Genomic DNA, 22,955 nt, shown 5'->3' with positions numbered 1-22,955 from the left:
CATTTCGTATTACTTTTAATAACATTCGCAATGATAACCACTTCAGAAATAATTGATTACTCCAATCACGAATTCTTCCTGTTCAAGGACAAAAAGGATGTCCTTACCTATGAATCATATGCTGACTTATTCCACGTAACTAACTTAAGTTTTTATAAAGAAATAATCAATCTAGAATCAGGATATGTAAGAAAAGATAAAAATATACGGACACAATGGGAAATAACTTACGAAATACAGATAATAGAATTAATTTTGTCACAACTGATACCAACTAGAACAAAAAGGGGAATAAATGAGTTAAGCACTGTTTGGAAATGGTTAGCTGGAACTCCGGATCACGATGATTTCATTAAAATACAGAATAAAATAAATCATTTAATTGAAAACAATAACCAACAATTTATTATTAATTCCAAATTGTTTAAAGAGATAAAATCATTTTCCGATCATTTTAAAAACATTTTTATCGATCAAGAATTGCCATTAAGAAAACATCGTTTACGTTTATTAACATTTGACTTACAAAACATTATTGATTCTATCACACTGGCCAAAATTGATTTATTCAACACAAAAATTTTAAATAATGAAGACATTAAAGAAATATTAGATCACGAACAAAAGCCTGTACTTATTGCAGACCTAATGGACATCGCCATATTCAAAATTGTATTGCATAAAGAACTCTTAGTAATTTATATAAAATACCCCGTTATAACAAACAGATGCGAAATTTACTATGCCAGATCCATTTCACATAATGATGGAAAATTACTTATAAGTAATCAGGTCGCAAAATGCGAAAATACCTTTTATGAAATATCTAATTTTAAGAACGAACTTTTCAACAACTATTGTATTATAAGTAAAGATAAGACTTGTTTTACCCGCTTACTAAATGGAGAAAAATCAATTTGCACAAAAATTCTAGAAAAAAATAAGAATATAGATATCATTCAAGAAGGTGCCATTCTAATAAATGGAAATAATATTGTGAATGATTCTCATTTAAACGGGTCATATTTAATAACATTTAACAGCACAACTACAATAAATAATATTTCATACACCAATTCAGAAAACAAAATACTTGAGTACATAACTACCAACCACTTTAAAAACTTAGAAATATCAGAATATATAAAATCCAACAATTCAGAACTTTCTCTTGACAACATTAATATTTTAAACCCATTTATTGAAATTTACAATTGGAAAATTTCAATTTCATTTATATTATTAATTTTAATCATTTTGTATTTCATTACTATATTAATAATAAAATTCAGATATTATATATTTGTAACCAAACAAAAACGGCCAAAACCATAAAAACCAAATAACGATGTAGAATTTTTAACAGAATTAAATGAGCGTTTGAACGAAATTAATAATGAAGCGGGACGCGTCATTTTAGAAGGGGGAGAGTTATCCAACCCATGAACATAGCTCCCTTCCACAGTTTATAAACAAATTTAAATTCTCAAATCTCGTCGGCATTTCCTTTGTCTTTGTTTTTGTCATTGCCCTTGCCAGCACTCAGCTACCCGCTAACATAAGCAACCCAAACTTAACGTAAACACAGCTTCCGCTTGGAGACCAAATCACGGCCGACTTATTGCGTATCAATCAAAAACTGCATCGATCAGCATAATTGAATTTCACAATGCAGTGGAAAATTTCCAGCATAAAGCTTTTATCGAAAGTTCGGTAATTTTCCGAAAGAAAAGCTTCTGGCCGAGGTTGATTGGATCAGGACTTAGAATTTGAAGATCAGTCTAAAAGAGTCGGGAGTCTGAATCGGGACGAGATCGTCAACAGCTCGAAGCTAAATATAAGCTACCAATAAAGTGTCTCGTAATAGTATAAGTGAAAAAGTTTATCACCAAATAAATGTTAAATAATAAAAAATAAAATTTATTTTTTTAAATAAATAAAGAGTAACAATTTTAATTTGCATTGACCCCGCTTGCATTTTCGGAATCTATTTTGTGCTCATCTTCCCGCTGAACCGAATCAAAGGCGATTTGTTGCTATGCCCGCTGAAGGTGAAAAAAACAGGGTGACCTTTTTAAAGCGCAAAGCCAATGCGCTTTTCAGCAGGTTGCAGAGGCTACAAACGTCGCTGTCTAATGAGGCGCTAAGCGGATACGACGAACCCACTCTTACGGTGAGGCTGGAGCAGATTGATGAGCTGCAAAGTGCCTTCAATGTTCTGCATACAGAACTGGAGGAATTGGACTTCGACGAAATTGGCAGTGAAATGAGCGAGTCTTTCGATGAATTCATCGTTGAATTCAAGGCTAGTGTGCGCGCGGAAATAGCCAAACGCAATGTGCATTTCGCGCCGCACTCAACGCTTTCGGAAGGTGTTGTGCCCCACCAGTGTAGTGGTCCTCAAACGCAGCCGCGGCCGAGGCCGATGCCGTTGCCGCCTGTGCAGCTGCCAACGTTTGGCGGAGGCTACGCAAACTGGGCGGATTTTTACTCCGTGTTCACGAGCATAATCGACAGCCATCCGGACCTCTCCAACATTGAGAAATTTCAACATCTGCGGTCATGTTTGAGGGATTCAGCGCTGGAAACTATTCGATCATTGGAGATTTCAAACAGCAATTACGAAGCGGCTTTAGAGTTGCTTCAAAAAAGGTTTGATAATCGGCGTCTCGTTTTTCTGGCGCACATCACCAAGATTCTGGGTTTAAGGGTAGTACGGAATGGTTCAGTGGCATCGCTTCGGGAATTGTCGGACAAATTTAACGCTCACATTCGTGCGTTGAAGGGTTTGGGCACCACTGAGCAAATCGCTGGCTGCATCATAGTGCAAGTGCTGCTGCAAAAGCTGGATACGGCGAGCCAAGCTAAGTGGGAGGAGCGCCTGGAGGATCCGGTCTTTGCCAACCTTATTCCGTCGTGGGAATCGATGGCTGCATTCCTGGAGCAGCGATGTAGGACTTTGGAGGCCGTGGATTGCGCCATGTCAACCTATGCGCCAGGCGTTCAGGTGGGCAGAGATCGTTCGACACTAGTTGCTACCTCCCAAATTTCTCTTGGTTGCATGCTTTGCCATAGTGCAGAGCATGCCATATATTATTGCCCGCAATTTAGAGACTTAGCGCCAGTAGATCGGCTGCGCGAGGCAAAGAGACTAGCACTTTGCCTAAATTGCCTAAAGACAGGTCATCAGCTACGGCGATGCAGCTCGACCCGCTGCCGCACCTGTGGAATCAGGCATCATACGCTGCTCCATCTAGATGATCCGCCTTCCTCGCAGCTACATGTTCCGGTGTCTTCAAGCTCCCACACTGAGCCTTCTGCCCCGCTTTCGACTTCTTCTGTTCTAATTGCCCAGGATCTCGGTAGTGACCCTGTGCTACTAGCCACTGCAACCGTTCTAGTGCAGAATCGGTCGGGACTGTTTGGGATTCTCGGTAGGAATTTCGATTCGGTCTGTCACTTCGGATTTCTCAACGAGCATAATAGCAGTTATCGCTCCCAATATCACGGATCGCCAGCCAAGGATTAATGTGGACATTGGGGACTGGAAGATTCCAGAAAACCTGCAGCTCGCCGACCCGGAATTTCATAAAGCTCAGCGTGTTGACCTGTTAATAGGAGCTAGCCTGTTTTATGAGCTGCTGTGCGTAGGTCAGATAAAGTTGTTGCCAGGACTGCCCCTGCTTCAAAAAACTCGTCTGGGCTGGGTCGTGTCTGGAGGCTGCGCGCGCCCTTGCGGTAGCGCCTTAATAGCTTCACGCGTTCCTTCTTCAGCCAGCAAGGGAAACAGCATTGATGTTGATCTTGATTCACTTCTGCAGCGCTCCAAGTTGCGCACCCCAAAGCCTGGCGTAGCCGTGGGCAACGTCGTTCTTGTTAAGGACGAGAATCTACCCCCAATGAGATGGATGGCCTTTGGCGAGAGTCATGCAGTTGATTCCTGGCAGAGACGGCGTCGCTCGAGTTGCAGAATTGAGGACCGCGTCTGGAGTAATAAGGCGGGCAGTGAACAAGCTGTGTCTGCTTCCCCTTGAGGACTCTGTTGGAAGCCAAGCTTCCAACGGGGGGAGGATGTTGGGTCATGCAGCCGCCAAAACTGTGCAGTAGACTAATCTCATACTTGTTAATATTTAAGCCAAATTAGTCAGTGGTAGCCGTTGCGATGCCCATAGTGCAAACCGCTGCTCTCGCACGCATTTATCTGTACGGCGCTCATCCCTTGTTTGTTGTTGTTAGCTACCTACGTTAAGCTTGGGCGCTGCATTTCGGCTGTCTGCCCGCCAATTGCCATTTCGTCGTGTTTCGGAAAAGACTTAGCTTAGGCCTTAGCTGCCTTAAACAATTCGCAAAATAAAAACTGTCGTCATAAAAACAAACTTTCTTCGGTTTTTTATTATTCGCAACAGCTATTGAAAAAGCTCAATAGCTAAACAAATTCATTTTTATTTGTGGCATAAAGTTGTTCGGTTTTATTTAAAGTTTTGGATATGAAAGTAATTGGTTTATTATCCTGTGATAAAACTGCTCCGATAGCTACATCTGATGCGTCTGTCGTTAAAGTGAATTTTTTGTTATAATCTGGTTGAACTAATTCCACTTGTGCTATTAAATTATCTTTAAGTTCTTTAAAAGCTTTAACAGCTGGGTCGTCTAACTGTATTGAAATTTTTGTTGACATTCTCCTAGAAATTTTTCCATTATCTCCTCCTAGGTATTTGGTTAAAGGTTTGGCAATTTTTGCATAATTTCGGACAAATTTACGGTAATAGCCGGTGAGGCCTAGAAAACTTCGAAGTTCTCTAATGTTTTGTGGAATCGGATACTTCATAGTTGTGGAGATTTTCTCAGGATCTGTTTTAATTACATTGTGAGATACTATATAACCTAGAAATGCTGTTTCTAATATAAAGAATTTAGATTTTTCTAGAGAAATTTTCATATTTGCTTGTTGTAAAATATTTATTATTTGAATTAAATCTGTGTAATGTTGTTCAATTGTATTAGAAAAGATTATTATATCATCCATATAAACATGACAAGTTTTTCCGACTTGTTCTCTCAATATGTCATCCATTGCTCTTTGAAATATTCTAGGGGCGTTTGTTAACCCAAATGGCATACGTAAGAATTCAAATTTTCCGTTATTTCTAGAGAAAGCTGTTTTTTCAATATTTGAATTTTTCATTAAAATTTGGTGGAATCCTGATTCCAGATCAATGGTTGAGAAATATTTTGACTTCCCTAAGTTGGATAATATTACAGACGGATCTTGCATCGGATATCTGTCAGGTATTGTGCTTTCATTTAATTTTTTATAGTCAATAACTAATCGATGTTTTGGAGATCCATCTTCGTTTTGACCTTTTTTGGGCACTACTAAGACTGGTGAATTGTAGGGGCTCCTACTTGGTCTTATAATTTGTTCTTTTAGCATTCTATCGATTTCATTATTAACGAAATCTGAGACCGACATGGCATAAGGATATTGTTTGCTATAAATTGTTCTGTCATTGACTGTATTTATTTCTCCTCGAATATCGGTACGAAAGGGAATTTGCGTATTTATTTTAGAATGCTCCTTTTCAATTTTATTCATAACTTTATTTTCAAATTCTTTTATTTGATTTGAAATTATGTTTAGGTTATGAATTTTTTCTTTGTCGGAAAACTCAACGACTGCGTGCTCGGTATTTGTGGATTCCAAGCTATTTGATTTAAGACTGACGGAATTAACATCGTCGGCTTGTTCAGGATTTTTTAATCCCAAACTGATATATTGTTTATTAGCGGATAAATATAAGCTGGCGTGCTAAGGATTTTCAAATCCCAAACTGATATATTGTTTATTAGCGGATAAATCTACGCTGGCGTGCTCAGGATTTTCAAATCCCAAACTGATATATTGTTTATTAGCGGATAAATCTACGCTGGCGTGCTCAGGATTCATTGATCCCAAGCTATATAAACTGCCTTCAGCAATTACCGTTTCGGTTTTATATATCTTTTGCTCATCTAAATATTTTTTAATTATATATTCTTTTAATGGAAGAATATTTTTTTCCTCAATTAAACACAAATCGTTTTTATCCTCGTCAAAATATTGGAGTTTCTCTTTATTTGCCTTATACTCCATGATTCCTTTCTCGATATCTAATTTAGCTCCAATCTTTCTTAACAAATTGAATCCAATTAATAGATCAGATTCTAAACCCTCAATTTCATAGAATAAATGTTGTTCCCCAAATATATTTATCAAATGATAATATTTTATGATTGAATATCCATGAACTGTAGATACTCTTTTGTGTATTGATAATTCCCTTTTATCCTCATAAATACCCTTTTTTATATAGCACGCGGTGGCTCCTGTGTCTATTAATATTTTGAATTGTCTTTTAGTTTTTCTGTCTACCCTTTTTATATGGGGCATTCCTCTGAAAGGTGCTGATCTAAAAAATGATTCTCGTTGATATTATTTACCCTCATTGTTTTTTGAGCTGGCTGGTTGACTGTTCCAGTTGATTCCCGTTTTATCGGGGGGTGTGTTTCGGACTGATTTACATGACCTGCGCTTGTGTTGTGTTTTTGAGCTGGGTATTGATTATAATTATTGCTTTGGAAATTATTATTAAAATTGTGTCGGTTTTTATTATAATTCCACTGGTTGTTATTATTCCTAGGATGATTATAATTTATATACGGACGATTTTGAACTCTTATGGAGCCGTCTACTTCCATAGGTTCTGGTGGTGGTTGAACTTTGGAATTATTATTAAAATTCCAATTGTTATTCGCTCCGAAGTTCCCGTTTTGCGGCCAATTATTATTTACTCTATTTGGTGTATTATTAATCTGTCTAGAAGCAAATCTAAGGTTGTTTCCTTGATTTTTGTTTTCACTCCTAAATCCATTATACCTATTTGCAAATTGAGCTCTAAAGTTGTTAGACTCTAATTCCTGACACTTTGCCAAAGCATTTGGCAAGTCTGGTGGGTTAAGAGAGAAGAGTGTTTCTGAGATTGAACCGTTTAATCCAGAAATAAAAATTCTTAGAGCGTTGCTCCTAATTGTTTTATTTGTTTCCTTGGTTATAAGGCTGTCCTTTCCATAAGTCATTATAGTTTTATTTATAAGTAACGTCATTTTCTTATTTACTTCGTTGTAGAATTCGGTAATGGTCATGCGTCCCTGTCTTAAGATGCTTAATTCTGATTCGAGTATATGGATTGGTCTTTTATCGTTATAGATAAAATCCAATCTAGAAAGAATTGCTTGAAAGTTTAAAACGGTACCATGGTTGGTTAGAGCATCGTTTGCTGCTCCCATGATTTTATTACGTAAAATTGTTAAAGCGATAAAATATTGTTCACTTTCAATTTTATATAGACTCATTGCGGTTTCCGCCGCTTCTCTCCAGCCTACATATTGGGTTATTTCACCTGTGAACTTTGGTAAGGATTTAATTACCTCTAATGTAGTTTCGCATTTTATGGTTCGGTCAATTGTTTGGATCTTAGTCTTCTACCTCATTTTTGTTAGCGGTTAACTGCTCTTCTAACCCTTCAAGTTTTCTGGTTACTTCACTCAACTGTACATTTATTAATCTGTTTATTAATTGCATTGTCAGATTGCTGGCGCTGGATATCCCGCCCGCAGAAAGAGTTGAAACTGAACCTCCGGTTGCCATTGTTAAATTTAAATTATCAAAACTATTTATCAAATCTTCCAGATTGTTTTAAATTAAATTGATACTGTAATATTTAATTTTAATGTAGTATTCTCTGTATCTTAATCTTAATTTTTTTGAATTTTATTTAAAGACTTAGTGTTGTTTCTATCTGCTCACGATACTTTCCGTGGGAGTTCTTCCTTCAGCGTAGTTGGTGGAGGGTAGGGTTCTTCCTTCAATTGGTTGGTCTTAATAATTCTTAGTTGGGGTCTTCCTTCGATTGGGTTGTCTTGATTATAATTTATTGGGGTCTTCCTTCAATTTTTTATATAGCCTTTTTTTTAAATTTGTTTGAATTTCTTTGGGTTCGTAGTTGAGTTCTGAATTTTTATTATTATGTATGTTTATGTTATGTTTATTATTATTATGTTCTCGTAATTTGTATTAAGTATTCAGTCCACCTTTTTATGTTAAATTCTTAATTGGATTATTGCATTTATTGATTTCCAATTAAGTTTTTTTCACGATCACTTTCACATTAGTTAGGTGTCGTTGTATTGTTGTGGATGTTTTAATTTTTCAACTAAAAATATGGATTGTTGGCGCCGCGAGTTCCGTTTTATGTTTAACTTATTATCGTTAATATTTATTTAGAACTTTTAAATACGCCGCCCCACATTGGGCGCCAATTAAAATTGTTACTCTTTATTTATTTAAAAAGTATAAATTTTATTTTTTATTATTTAACATTTATTTGGTGATAAACTTTTTCACTTATACTATTACGAGACACTTTGTTGGTAGCTTATCTTTAGCTTCGAGCTGTTGACGATCTCGTCCCGATTCAGACTCCGACTCCGACTGACTGATCTTAAAATTCTAAGTCCTAATCCAATCAACCTCGGCCAGAAGCTTTTCTTTCGGAAAATTACCGAACTTTCGATAAAAGCTTTATGCTGGAAATTTTCCACTGCATTGTGAAATTCAATTATGCTGATCGATGCAGTTTTTGATTGATACGCAATAAGTCGGCCGTGGTTTGGTCTCCAAGCGGAAGCTGTGTTTACGTTAAGTTTGGGTTGCTTATGTTAGCGGGTAGCTGAGTGCTGGCAAAGGCAATGACAAAAACAAAGACAAAGGAAATGCCGACGAGATTGAGAATTGAAATTTGTTTATAAACTGTGGAAGGGAGCTATGTTCATGGGGTGGATAACTAATACGCGTTCTCGTATCTTGTTTTTACTCACACAAGCAAGCAAATTCTATTTTTAGATTTCTTACGCTCTCAGCGTCAGCGAGTGGAACGAGAGCAAATTTGGCCTTCACCAAAAAAGTGGCTGCATAGTGCCAATCGAATGTATGGCCGTTACGCATCTTGTTATTCTAGTGTCTTTGCTTTCGTTAAGCATAAACAAAACTAAAATGAAAAAAACACCAACAATAGACCGAACAATCACGCTTAGCCTAGAACTTAATCTACCCTACAAACCAATAAAACTCCATAAATACAGGCCATCATGGACCCTCCCCAATCTAATAGACACATCACTCAGAATCCACAAGAAAGAACAAACATCTTCAACGGAGATCTTCAACGGAGACGGAGACAGACGTCTTGAAATACGGCTTACTGCCTCCATCCACCTCCGTCCTCACCTCCGAAACAATCGCCATCCTAGAAGCAATAGAACTTACTAAAAACCGAAGAGGCAAATTTATTATCTGTTCCGACTCCCTATCAGCAATAGATTCAATTCAAAACACAAATAATAACATTTATATTTACCCAAGCAGAATACGATCGCTAATAACGCAACACGCACCTAAAATTAAAATAATGTGGATTCCTGGCCATTCAGGAATAAAAGGAAATGAACTAGCCGATAAAGCTGCAAAATCAGCAAGCAACATGCCACTTATCCTCACCCCAAACATAAATACCACAGATATAAAAAAACAGCTTAAAGCCGACCTTGCGACAAAAAAGAAAGAAAACCTAAAAAACTGCAGTCCATGGTACCAATCTATTAATACGAACACCTCACAGACATGCGATTACCTCAAACAATCTCACCCAAATAAAAATAATACGACTTCGACTAGGACACACAAACATAACCCACCAACACTACCTAAATCCCAATTCAATACCCACTTGTCCGTTTTGCCAAGGTGATATTTCAATAACCCACATATTAAACTCATGCCCATCCCTCCTACAAGCCAAACAAGATATGTTTAACAACACCAACCCTCTAGACCTTCTTAGCAAACCCAATCCAGATAACATACAAAAACTCATACTTTTCCTCAAAATAAACCCAATTATACCACAAAATCTAAAAACAAAACAGGCAATTGTACATAACAAGCCAGCAATTAGTTAGCAAATTAGATATTAACTAAATTAAGATATAATAACATTGTAAATAAATATAGCTGTAAGCCCCGTAGCTAATGCTATACTATCTAAGTTAGTATATTTTTAGCTAAATGAAGCTATAAGAAAAAACTTTCTCTCTTTGTTTTTGTTTTTTTTTGGAATTGCTTAATTCCATATCAACATATTATTTTTATTGAATTAAGTAAAATGTGTCAAACAATTTATTCTTTGTAACGTGTACATTGACTTCGTTTTTAATGGGATTTTTTCAAGAAATGTGTAGCACATTGTATTACCTTTTATTAGTTGTTTTTATTTACTTCTTGATGTAAGTTTAATTTAATATTTTAGCTTTTTTTTATTATTTTCTATAATAATTATTTTTAAATAATACAAAAAGCTGTGTCGTTCGTCGTTTTGTTTCCCATTTAATAATTTTCTCTTTTTAATGAAGATGTCGTAAGAGCAGTTTGGGATTTATTTTTGAAATTCCTACACCTGACTAGAAAATCAAATTCGTATTATTGATTTATGTTACTTTAGGTCTAATAACTTTTAAAGAAAACATAAACAAGTTATTTCTACGAATGATAAATTGTAGTTTTTGAATTTATACTGTTCGTGTACTGCGGTCTGCGCTTTTGGTTGAAAAGGTTTTAGTGGTAAACCAAGAATTATAAATGAATGCATACTTACATTTTTTAATTTTTTGCATATAACATATATATATTTGCATACATTTTGTAAATGTTATTCTTTCTTAGAGCTATATAGTTTAATATAAATACACTTTTTTTCTATTTCATTTAATTTTGGTAATGCCACTAGTTGTTTCATACTTTTTCGTTAATTTATACCAATTATTATAAAACGAAAATTTGATCAATTATCGTTGATTCATACACACGCTCCAGTGTGTTTGACTTCTCTGTGGGAGACCTTAGAAAACTTTTTGGTAGCGAAATCTGAACATTGGGCATATTTATAAATATGTGACTTTTTTAAATTTCTAAAACAATCATTGAAAAACTTTTGTCGCCGGCTTACTTACAAAAGTTCAATTTTTTATGGTTTTTTCTACGTTTTTATTAATGCATTAAAAATGGCAGTTTATTTATATACTTGTTAAATATAATTTTATTAAATAAAGTTTAGTCTTTAAAGTAATATTTTATTCGAAAACGAATCATAGCGAGTTATTGGCAGCCGCTGGCAGACCATTCCAATCAGCAACTGATGAACATAATTTTTTTAATTTATAAGCAGCTGGGAAAAATATTTAATTGTTAGTTTGTTTTTATGTGTTTATATGTTTAGAATATATTTATTAATAAAAATAATGAATTCTGATGTTACCCGAGATAATCTATTAAGATTCAACGACGCTTTACCAGGAAAATTGTAAATTAAAAAAATATTCAAGTTTAAATTTGTGTGTAAAAGAAATAAATGAATAAGCAAGCACAATTTAAAGGTATTTTTGCCCGCGGTTACCTGAAGGATAAATATATTTCAAATGATCTCCCAACCATAACTTTTGGTTAAAAATTAAAAGTTTTGGTAATTTCGTTTTACTACTTAACTTAATACTTTTATTTAATAATTTGTTAAGCTTAGTCTTAGGAAAACATGCACTACAAAGATTTTAGAAAACCATTTCCGTATTACATTTTCGAACCATTTTACATGGTATTTTAAAGATTATATTTTAATAACGTACACTGGTTAAACTTAATAAATTTGATGAAGTCAAATGCGACTTCAAAAAATAATGAAGTCCACATACCAAATTTGCAATAGAAATGGACATGGCATCAATTTTTCAATTTCGATTTCTTTTAATTAAGTGAAATATTTTCTCTTGAGATATTTCTGTTTAAGTTCTTTTTGTGAAATTACGCTTATTATATAGACTATCATTTATATGGCTCAATACCTTATACGAATCAAAGAAATTTATCTTGTTAAGTGGATGGAAAAGAGGAGACTCAAATTTCTCTTATTATTTTCACAATCTGGTCAACGGGTTGCCTGTGAGTAAATAACAAAATTTAATATAATATACATATTGTATATTGCAGTTATACAGTGAGAAACTTAACTATGCGAACGGGTGAACTAAGAAATTCTTAACTTCCCTGGATTTCGCTGTAAAACATACATATGATGGAAACGGGTAAATTGGGTAAAGCAACTTGAATTTATTTCTGTAGTGTAGTATACATTATATATTTAAATTTTATATGTTCATTATTATTGCAACCCGTAATATTTTTACATTTTACTCAGTTATCTCTGCAGTTTATTCTGTGTTCTTCGGTTTTATTAATTTAATTTATGTATTTTAATGCGATTCATCCATCGGTGATCTCAAGAATAAATAAAGAGGCTTCAGTAGATATATGCCTTGATTTGCTTTCAGTTTTCCTTTATTTAATAATTCATAAAGATTTTTTCGATTTAGTTTTCTAATTCCAGTTGTGGTTTAATTCTTTTCAAGAAACTACAATTTATGTTCTCGTTGCATTGTGAACGCAGTATTAACACAAAAAAGTATTAGGCATTATGTAATTATAATTTTTCGAAGTTAACATTATATTGAATAAACCAAATGATATTTAAAAAACCTTTACATTATATTTTGCGATGATGGGATAAGGTACTGAACTTTGGTAATTGTTTAAGTACAATATAGGTTAGAATTTTAGTACTCTTGTTTGTAGTACTTGTTGTTTCTTTGCTTCTGCCTATTTGCTGTGAAAAAGAAGCTATGATTAAAAATTAAGGTTTTTGTGTGAATATGCGTGAGGCGGTGTTTATCTAGCGTTGGGTAGGGTTCTATATTCTAAGCATTTTGTTTTGCTTTATTGGGCAAGGTTTATTTTCTCTTAAAGGTTTTCATTGGTTTTTGTAGCTTTTTTTTTATTAGTTTTCTCTTTGGTTGCTGCTGTATTTCGCACGTTAATTTTTTTGTTTTGTTTTTTTTTTTTTGCAATAACCTGTCGTTTCTGCGCTACTACATTTTTCTTGTATCTATTCTGTGTGGGTTTTGTTGCCAGTTTTTTCTAGATTCCATTCATTTATTTTATTTTATTTTCTCATATATTTTTCGATGACCACTTTATAATACGGCCGGTCTCTTCTCACCAATGACATCTTCGTAACGACTCTCTTAATCAACCATCAACTCGAAGTGAACGGATCCTCTTCTGTCTGAACGGTCGTGATTAATGTTGCGGGCCCAAGCTTTACATTCAATATTGATCAAAACGCCGGCTAAAATAAAGAGTTACCATAGTAAGGGTTTACCACATTGCAAATGTATGGTTAAAAATATCACTTAAATATTATAAGTAACAACAAAGTTTGCTATAGTCTTTCCCAATGAACCCATAGAAATAAAACATGTTAATAATACAATTTAAAAGTGCAATCATTTTTTAAAAATAATTATAGACGACTTCCTAAACTGTGAGACTTCCGTTACTCAGCCAGTTGTGATAAATTGCAACATAAGCTTAAACAAATTTTCCATTTTCCATATCTATAGAAATGGGTATCAAAAGTGTGGGCGTGACTTTTTGTGTCGGTAACTATAGTAGTAAATATAGAATGTTATATTTACTGTGTTCTCTTCGTTTGTACGGACAGTTAAGTAAACGGACATGACAAGATTGACAAGAGTAGTTATTCTAATAAATATGATTTGCAAAGTTCTAGTACTATATTAACACGGTTATGAAATGGTTCTAAAACTGTTGATGGTACGGCTGATCACGGCTGAATAACTTGGTCAATGGCAGCTAAAAATATGTAAGCCCAAAAATGAAAATTACGCGATAAAAACTCCATCTGACTATAGAATACAGTTTGTTAATTAATTAAATAATTTATTTCCTACCTTTTTATACAAACATTATACATTTGTATTTGTAAAAAACTTCTACCAATAAAAACAACATTGCATCGTTTTTCTAGAATAATTATTAATTACCCATGTAATACATATACAATTTTTACTTACTTTCAACGGTAAATTGAACAGCAACAATGGGCGGTATATATCCCTGAATGTTTTTAAACGGAAAATAGTAACGAGGAAACCCCATGCGGGGATAGTAGTCACGTGCTTTTATGTTCTCGACATCAGCGGGATTTTCTCCCTCGCACGAGACCCAAACTACATTTGTCTGGAAGAAGTATATAAAAAACCATTTTTTATTTAAATTCAATTATTGTTAAAATATTGTTTCTAAGCTTACTTCATTGGGCCTAAGACTTTGCTTTTCCTTGATGTGCTGTTTTAGTTCCTCTGGCATATGATCTGGCAAGGTCTTAGAATCGTTGTAAATTTCTGGTATCCAATTGTAAATCTAGAAATCGAATGTAACTTTTATGTTCAGGAAATGATTTGATTTTGCCTAATAGATGAAGTCTTTTACCTTATTCAACTTAAGGAAAATACATGGCCGGGCAACGTGGTAGCCAAAGTTGTTGTCAGCTGTACATGGCGAGAAGCTGGAGAAGTCAATGCCGCAGACTTTGTCGTCTTGTGGTGGATGTTCAAAGCTACAGTTCACTTGATTCTGCTTCTCAAGATCTTGGTACGCTGCGAACAGAGTTTAAGAAGGGTAAAGCCTTAAGATCGTATTACTTTATATTGTTTTGTCCACAGGTTAATATTTTTTATTAACTTTACATAAGTAAACATTATTTATTTACTTTACGCCTTTTGTTTATTCACTAATAAGCTTTGCAAGACTATAAAATAGCGATAAAGATTTCTTTTTGCTATTTGTTCGAGCTGTGTATAACTTACTGTGATCTTATTATTGTCGGTTATCACAGATAAAAATGACAAAAAAAAATATATCATTAAAATTAATATGCAATATGAGAAGCCCACGCCTGAGAAAGCATGCCATAATTTTATAATATACGAAGTGTATGTCAATTATAATTAATTTATATGACAAGGAAATGATTGATTCATTTCTGACCCTGAAGACAATTCGTTCAAAAATATTTAGTACAAAGGTCCTATACGAGATTGAGCAATGTTGAGAATATAAAAACATATACAATTTGTAGCCATAACAGAATAATTTTCCCAAAAAATATTATTTTATATGTAAGAATTAATCGTATTTGCGAATGTTATTCGAATCACCTTTAAATATTATGTTTTTAGCTTTGTAGCTTTAGCTTTTGAGACAATGGAAGTGACAAAAATATTTATTTGATGGTGCTTTTTATTATTTTTAATAGTTCTAAAAATGTCTTGGCTTATTTAAGACACTGTTTTAGTTTTAAAGTACTCGAATCGCACCCCAATTTACAAAATGTCGTACAACTGCCCAGATTTGTCGTTTGTCGTTTGACTTTAAAGTACCTGAACAGCTATTCTCAGTTTTGCTGCTGTTTAGTTTTCTTAATGTCAACTTCCATCTACCTGTTCTGTTACATACTATTTAAGTAATCTAGTATACCATGTAACTTCACGAATACTAGGTATAAATCCTAGTGTGTGTATCTGTCCTTTATTAAATTTATATTCCGGAGGTTCTCATGGGATCTATTTATATATATTCTATAGTCGACCGCTTTAGTTTAAATTAAAAAATGAATTGTATATTGTTCAAAAACTAGTGTTTATCAAACGACTAAAAACAACGAAGGTACATTTTTTGCCACTTTTATATTTTGAATTTGTTTTGTGGTATTTAGTAATACCTGATATAAGCAAGACTTTTGGGGAAGTTTCACGCAGATAGGTTTAAAATTGACTAAACTGGACGGAACGAAAAGACGGACGTGGCGGTGCACTATAGGGAAGTTGATCCGTTGTTTTGGCATAAATGTGTTTTTAAAAATCTTGCAAACTTTAAAAATTAGTTTCTTAACTAATTAAGAATTGACCAAAGGTTTATGTTATGTACCGCAAATGTAGGTTACCAGTCCAATGTTAAATATTAACAGCTTTAAAGTCAGTTGTTGCAAACATAAAGCACGTTCCGTTTTTTAGTGCTTACGAAAATAGTTATCTTTTCAACCACAAGGCCCTTAAAATTCAGGTGTGTACAATGTGTTTTTACTAATAAGTTGCTTAACTTGTGCGTTTAAACTTAACAATTTGTTTATTTAGCAACTTTCAAAACAAAATTTCAACCTTAAAGTTTCAAAAAATTGTTGAAATTTGTTAAGTAAGTGTGTTAGTCCAACCTGAAGAGTGATGAATTCCCTATTTAGAACATATGGGGTAATAATATGGAAATTCAAATATTTGTGGAAATATCGACGACAGCATTTTTATACAAGTTACTCGTAGAGTAACAGGGTATACTAGATTCGATGAAAAATATGTAACAGGTAGCAGAAAGCGTTTCTGACCATACGAAGTATATATATTCTTGATCAGGATCAATAGACGAGTCGATCTGTCCATGTCCGTCTGTCCGTATGAACGCGAGATTCCAGGAACTATAAAAGCTATAAGGTTTAGATTCAGCATACAAATTTTAGAAACATAGCAGCGCAAGTTTGTTCACCCAAACAGCCAAAACTGCCACGCCCACATTTTTGAAAAAATATTGGATATATTTTCATAATTTTATTAGTCTTGTAAATTTCTATCGATTTGCCAAAAACATTTTGCCACGCCCACTCTAACGCCCTAAAGCCGCCAAGCAGGTCACGCCCACACTTTTGAACAATTTTTAAATTTGTTCTCATTGAGAAAAATTATGAAATTTCGGCACAGAAAGCAAGCAAACGACTTCTTAAGACTCCAGAAACGTAACCCTGGATTATTGTTTCAAGCGTTGAGTATGGCTCGCACGTAAGAATGAGCTCAACGATCTGGTTGCAGAAGCTGAAGCGAAGATTATTAGGAAGTGTATAATCAAACCCGTATAACATAAAGAGGCTCTGGCCTTAATTTTGGATCAAGGACCTACAAAGTACCAGTTCTGTGCGATTCATGAGGACGCAAAGAACAGAAAGGCTGCAATTTATCCCAACTATAAGGCAGTGGCCGAAAAAAAAATGTTGCCGTAGCGATAGTAAGCCTACAATATCTCATAAATCATACAGTAGCACGAATAGCAAGAGGAGGCAATGGCAATGAAAAATCAGCAATCAAACTTTTTCAAAAATTTAATATAATGCATAGCAATCCTCAATAATAATAAAACCCTTTACGTTATGTTTAATTTGTACTTGACTGTTATTGACGGAAAAGTGCTTAACGCCCTTACAAATACGAACTCATTCCAGGCTTGCGCCATTTGCAATGCGACTCCGAAAGATTTTTTGCGCCACAAAAATTTTAAGAACCTTAAGTTAGTACCGATTGTGGACAATCTAATACATGGTGTAGGTCGACTACATTTCTGGTCCCGTCGACAAAAGCATGGGCTCATAAAGGAAAAAGAACATTCAGCAATTACCACCATTCACCTTGCCAAAATAATTCTAAATGTATGTATAAGACTAAGAAATAATAAAAAAAAATGTAAAATTCCCCATAGTGCGGTGGCTTCTGCTCAGAAAATTACATAGTGTATATAGTTAAGTAGAATGTAATTGTCTGATTTATTGTCTGATAGGGTATTATAAGTGAAAGATGTTGCCGATCATACGTATAGATAGATCGACAGACAGACGGTGTTCCTTACCAAGAATACACATATATATTTAATTTATCCGAAAACGGATAGAAGCACAAAAAAAGTTGTAGAAAAACAATTAGGAACGCAACTTATTAAAGACCAAACGCCAATATAAAGTAAATTGATATAACTTTTCCATTATAAGTATGTTTGAGACTGCTGTATTCATTGTACTACTTACATTTCAGAAAACGTGAAGTCTCGTCCACCCAGTACTTATAGTTATCCTTCTTTGATGACTCGTACCAAACTAATGTGCTCTCAACATTCGCTTCCGGTGGCATTGGTCGAAAGCCTAGACCTGATGTAAACGAAACAAATTTTAGCTTTGGAGTTAAAATAAAATGGAGATAAAAATTAATTATTATAACTATTTTCTCTTTAAAGCACGATACTTGTATATTCATTTTTGAAACAGTCATCTTTCTGGTTACGTTCGTAGTTGTCTTTGTTAGAGTTCCGGCCAAAGAGACTTGTGTTTCATTCCCGAAAATACGCATAAATAATCAGTAAATTTGCTTTTGCTATTTAAATAAAAAGGATGTGGTCGACATCCTGAAATTTCAAAGCATATAAACTGCGCTTAGTTTTTCTTTTCATAATGTTAATGAAATGTAAAGTAATGAATTTTATTGATTCATCTGATTTCTTACTCTTTGACTCAGAACTTTGGTGTACTGTCTGATAAGAAATATTCTTTTATATAGACAATTATAATATATATTTCTGTCTGGAGTATTGTTCCAATGTGCGGAACACTTAGTACAGAGAACATTACAATGAAAAAGAATCTAGAATCCAGAACTCTTCTTCTAAATAACATGTAAAAATTGAGTAAGTATTAAATTTGTGTGTTCAATTTACGTAATTTTTTCTTAACTGTATTCCCAAACACAGTCTAATATTTTTAATAAGATTGTGGACATTTAAAGGTAGTATGATATTTCGTTACTTACCTGGGTTAGACCCTATCAAGCCATTGTCAAGCATCCATTTTGGCTTTTCATTGTCCAATGTTTGATAAAATACAGTGAAAATTGCAGCAAAAAAACCAGTTAACGCCGCATAAAATATTATGTAAAATAGAAGAATTTTCGCTGGAAAAATGTGAAACACGAAAAGAGTCAACGGTTATTAATTACTCATAGGTATAATTCTTAGCTTCATTAATAACAAGAGAGTTCGCTATAGCAGAGTTTCACGACTATCAGATACCCGTTAAATAGTCAGTGAACATTAGAGAGGGCGAACGAGATACCAACAAGTGAGACCAATTTTCTATCAATGAAAATGGAAAGGAAATATGCATGTAAGAATCTGCTTATAAATAAAATATTGCCAGTATTAGAAAATCCTAAATAAAATGATTAAAGGTGTGTAACACACAGTGGTGGTCCCTAGTATGTAATTATCAACATTTAGCAGGCTTATTCCAGGAATTCCCATGGTTTCAATGTTATTTCCTTTATGTTTTCTAATATAAATATGTTAATGATTTGCCTAGTAAAGTTCATTTAGACGCTGATGAAGTCCAAATATATGTTACGATCCCAGTAGGCGAAATAAAAAGGAGGTATTTATAATCTTGATTATTATCCCCGACAATCAGATACCCGTTACTCAGCTAGTGTGAAATAGGGTTGCTGAATCACGATATAAATATATCATAAACATATCATATATCAACTCGGCTATTGATCAGGATCAAGAGTATATATTCTTTATATAGTCGGAAACGCTTCCTTCTGCCTGTTCATTCCTTTTAACGAATCCTGGGTATTAATTTACGAGTATCGGTTATAAAAAATGTACAAGACTACTAAAATACAAGAGAGAATGCAATCCAGCGTTCCAATCGAGCTTCCAATATCTATCGATATCCCAGAAAAATTATGAAATTTTGCGCTGGCACTTCCACTAGCTGAGTAACGGGTATTTGATAGTCGGGGGACTCGACTCTTTCGGACTGGAAATTCATGCAAATCTTTTATGATTCGCAAGCTAATTGCGGTGTCACTGGTGTAAAGGTTATAGTTTTTAGTTGAATTATTAAGTTTTCGTTAAAAATCGCATCGTTTTATTTAGCATGTTGTTAGCTAACTTTCGAGTATCACTGTAAATTGAAACGATATTCATTTAATTGCTTTACTTGTAGCCCGGTTTGCTGCGCCGCAAGTTGATTTCAATAATTGAGTCCCTGATGAATCTATTTTTTAAATTGCCTTTATGATAATTGTGGCAATTGATAAATGGACCGAGATTTAGATACCTTGTTAAAAAATTTGTTTTCATTTAAAAATGTATACGTACTTCGTTTGACTGCAAAATTTAAATTATTTAATCTTAAATTATTTAATGAGTTAATATCATAATATATATACGTACATATGTACGTATATCTTAATATAAATGAATACAACCGTAATAAATAAAACAATTAGCCATGCCCACAATCTAACTTACCCTTGTAAGAATTAGGACAACACAGCCATTGTTTGCATTACAAATAGAGAATAGGGGTTTACCTTAAATTTAACTGTAGTGACATACTCCCGTTTGCCAGTAAGCAGGTTACCCCCAGTCGCAACGCATTCAGACGTTTCTTACATGTCCTATTATAAAGCTAGTACAGTTATAGAAATTGATTCAATGGGTCTAGAATTTGTTTTATTAGCTACTTCAATTTCCGAAACTCAATAGCTTGAACCATTTGATTAATAATTGATTTTTGCTAGTAATATAATTTGGTAAAATATCTGTATTTATATGCCCGATACCCATACATCTATGCTAAATCGATAAAAAGTAGAAAAACAATATACATCCTACAAAATATACACATTCTCAATCCGAGTGTACGGTGACATAGACCACAAATCGATTTTATTGATAAATTGTTTTAATAGTTTTTAATATATGTATGTATAATATTAATTTAAATGTACGCGATTTAATAATATACCTACCCCAACTGGATCCGGTGCGTCCAAGGCATTGGCTAGTTTCACTGTTCCATAGGAATTTTTTGAAACCCTCCCATTTGCCCATTTTCACAGGTGGTGCATAGTATTCACCAATTTTTTTATCTGCCATTGTAATTTTTTTGGTGTGTTGATGGGCGTATTGTCTTTCAAACGATTTCCTTTTAAACTATTGGTTTAGTGTTCTACCTTGCGTCTGAAGGTTTACTTTTAAGTTTATAGCGCTTATTGAATATATATATATTTTAATATAATTTATTTAATTATTTTAAGTTTATTTTTGTTTTAAGTTGTTATTTTAAGTTTCCTTTATCAACTGTTCTTGTGCAGATTTTTTCTATATACTTTTAAACGTCTGTAACAATAATTTTGTGGGGATTTGCATTTAATGTGAATCGTTACTGAAAAATATTATTTAAATAAAAAAATTTATAATATTTAGATTGTTAATGGCGCTATGATTATTAACGACGCGATTTTGGAACAAGGATACCTGATATAAATGTATTTCCTATATTCTGTGTTTTAGAGAGAACTTTCTGTATATCGAATACTTTGTGGTACTTTGTAAATTTTTAGAAAATTATTTGTTGAAAGAATAAAGGCCAACTAGCATTAAATAAATTTAAGTTACCTGTGCTGATTTTAACCACACTATCTGACAACTGTTATGTAATCTTAAGTGTGGAAAAAAGCATTGGGAAGTCAATCTAAGCATCCATAAGCATGCGCAGAGAATTTAAGGGAGCCGAAAAGCACTAAAGAGAACGCAACTGGAATCTAAGCTCGCAAATTTATGTGTTCCCTGTTTGAGTAGAGGCTGTGGAAGAAATCCATTCCACGACAGCTGGGCGCCAGCTTAATAGCATATTCGGTGCGTTTTGCTATGGCCGGGTGTGTGTTTCCATTAGCATTGGCCCCTGCGCAAATCCGATCCAGAAACCGCAGCTAATTCGCTTCCTGTTCAAGTAACGCCCGGAGGCAGCAACACCGTTTTAGCAAACAGCAGCGGACAATGGGATGTGGCTGGGACAGCTGGTGGAACGCGACAGGCATAATCATCTTAATTATGTTGAAATGTCGCCCTGCTTCTGCTCTCTCTTTTTATCATTGGAAGTCCCGACACTCAAGCTCGCATGGCTTGACTTACTCTTTTTCTGCAGGCAGTGACGCCGCTGCCGTTGCTGCCTTTCTGTGGTGCTTATTGCGCAACGCGCCCCACTGGACTCGGCCCTGCGTTAGCCAGCTTTTGCTCCTATTTCTGATTCTACAATTTGGCTGCTATTGGCTTTGAATGAAAAAGGGCAAAGCGCAGAAATGTAGGCAACATCAGCTTCCTTCCTCCGAATCACAAAGGGTGTGTTGGAAATACACACATCTATTTCGTTCGGCACTCGGATCTCCATTCCAAATAAAAAAAATCAATAGAAACTCCATTCTGTTTAAGAAATACTTCCCTAATTAAATGTCAATCGGCATAAGCTATACCACATTCAATCGCTCTATTACACATTCTATTCATTTCCACTGCAAATGCTTATGAAATATAAGTTTCCTTATACTTCACACTAGCACACGCACACTTCCTACTTCATGTTACTTATTTGTATTCTCTTTTGTCGGTACAGCCAGATAAGGAAAAATCGAATTTCAGTATGTATATAACTTTTACAAGGATATTTTAGCTGATATATGTCCTCATTGCCGACGTCGACGTAATCAGTGAAAATTTGGTTTCGCAACAACGAGGTATATATTAATTTAAAGCAATATTTTAATTCTTAATTCGTTTCGGATTTGATGCTTAGTTTACTTTAAACACTGCCGAACACATCGATGATTGAATTTGTTAATTGTTTGTTTGTGGTCTTTTATGTAACCAGCACTTTGTAGGAATATGTAAGACTTATGTTTAAATGACACACATACAGAATGAAAGTTTTTTCGTCTTCAAACGCTTCCCCTCTACTAGTACATAGTAGCTCCAGATATAACTGTTTATATGTATGTGAAATAGATATATCTATGTAAATATTTATGCCGTTAATCCGCCAGCGAGTGCGAGTAGCAACCGTCCACAGTTAAAACGCCAATGATAGTGCCATCGTCGCCGCAGCTTGCACCAGGCCTATCGCCAATGGTTCGGCTCGCACTCGTATTCGACTCCGGGCAGCTTCGTCGTTCTAAGGGGGTTTGTGGCGCCAGCTGCGTGTGGGGGCGGGGAGCCTAAGCTCTCCTCGCGCACATAGCTT

General features: G+C 34.4%; 1 protein-coding gene across 4 annotated transcripts; it reads right to left on the bottom strand.

The window, feature by feature from the left end:
* Nucleotides 1-10,466: 10,466 nt before the first annotated feature.
* LOC6618277 (sodium/potassium-transporting ATPase subunit beta-2) lies at nucleotides 10,467-22,798 on the bottom strand. Of its 4 annotated transcripts, none has more exons than XM_032718419.1 (9): nucleotides 22,633-22,798; nucleotides 20,689-21,104; nucleotides 18,679-18,819; nucleotides 17,904-18,023; nucleotides 14,872-14,877; nucleotides 14,495-14,661; nucleotides 14,315-14,425; nucleotides 14,077-14,242; nucleotides 10,467-13,328 (listed from the first exon to the last, which is right to left on the bottom strand). In XM_032718419.1, the coding sequence occupies exons 2-9, from the start codon at nucleotides 20,813-20,815 to the stop codon at nucleotides 13,225-13,227; spliced, it is 942 nt and encodes a 313-aa protein (XP_032574310.1). In that variant the 5' UTR covers nucleotides 20,816-21,104; nucleotides 22,633-22,798; the 3' UTR covers nucleotides 10,467-13,224. The 4 variants fall into 4 exon arrangements, with proteins under 4 accessions (XP_032574310.1, XP_032574320.1, XP_032574315.1 ...); XM_032718429.1 differs by having other exon boundaries at nucleotides 20,689-21,058; XM_032718424.1 differs by lacking the exon at nucleotides 22,633-22,798 and adding an exon at nucleotides 22,517-22,596.
* Between the last annotated feature and the right edge of the window lie 157 nt (nucleotides 22,799-22,955).

Source organism: Drosophila sechellia, chromosome 2L (genome assembly GCF_004382195.2).
Source record: "Drosophila sechellia strain sech25 chromosome 2L, ASM438219v1, whole genome shotgun sequence".
Classification (NCBI taxonomy): domain Eukaryota; kingdom Metazoa; phylum Arthropoda; class Insecta; order Diptera; family Drosophilidae; genus Drosophila; species Drosophila sechellia.
The sequence above is the reverse complement of the archived record's forward strand: the minus strand, read 5'-3'. Positions and strand labels throughout refer to the sequence as shown.

Bases quoted from the DNA above. Each gene is read 5' to 3' on its own strand.
- LOC6618277 (XM_032718419.1), bottom strand. From the start codon at position 20,815: ATGGCAGATAAAAAAATTGGTGAATACTATGCACCACCTGTGAAAATG. The intron at 14,426-14,494 runs GTAAAAGACTTC...TTCGATTTCTAG, and splicing joins TTTTCCTTAAGTTGAATAAG to ATTTACAATTGGATACCAGA. The intron at 13,329-14,076 runs GTAAGTAAAAAT...TCTTTATTTTAG, and splicing joins TGTTCAATTTACCGTTGAAA to CCGGCGTTTTGATCAATATT.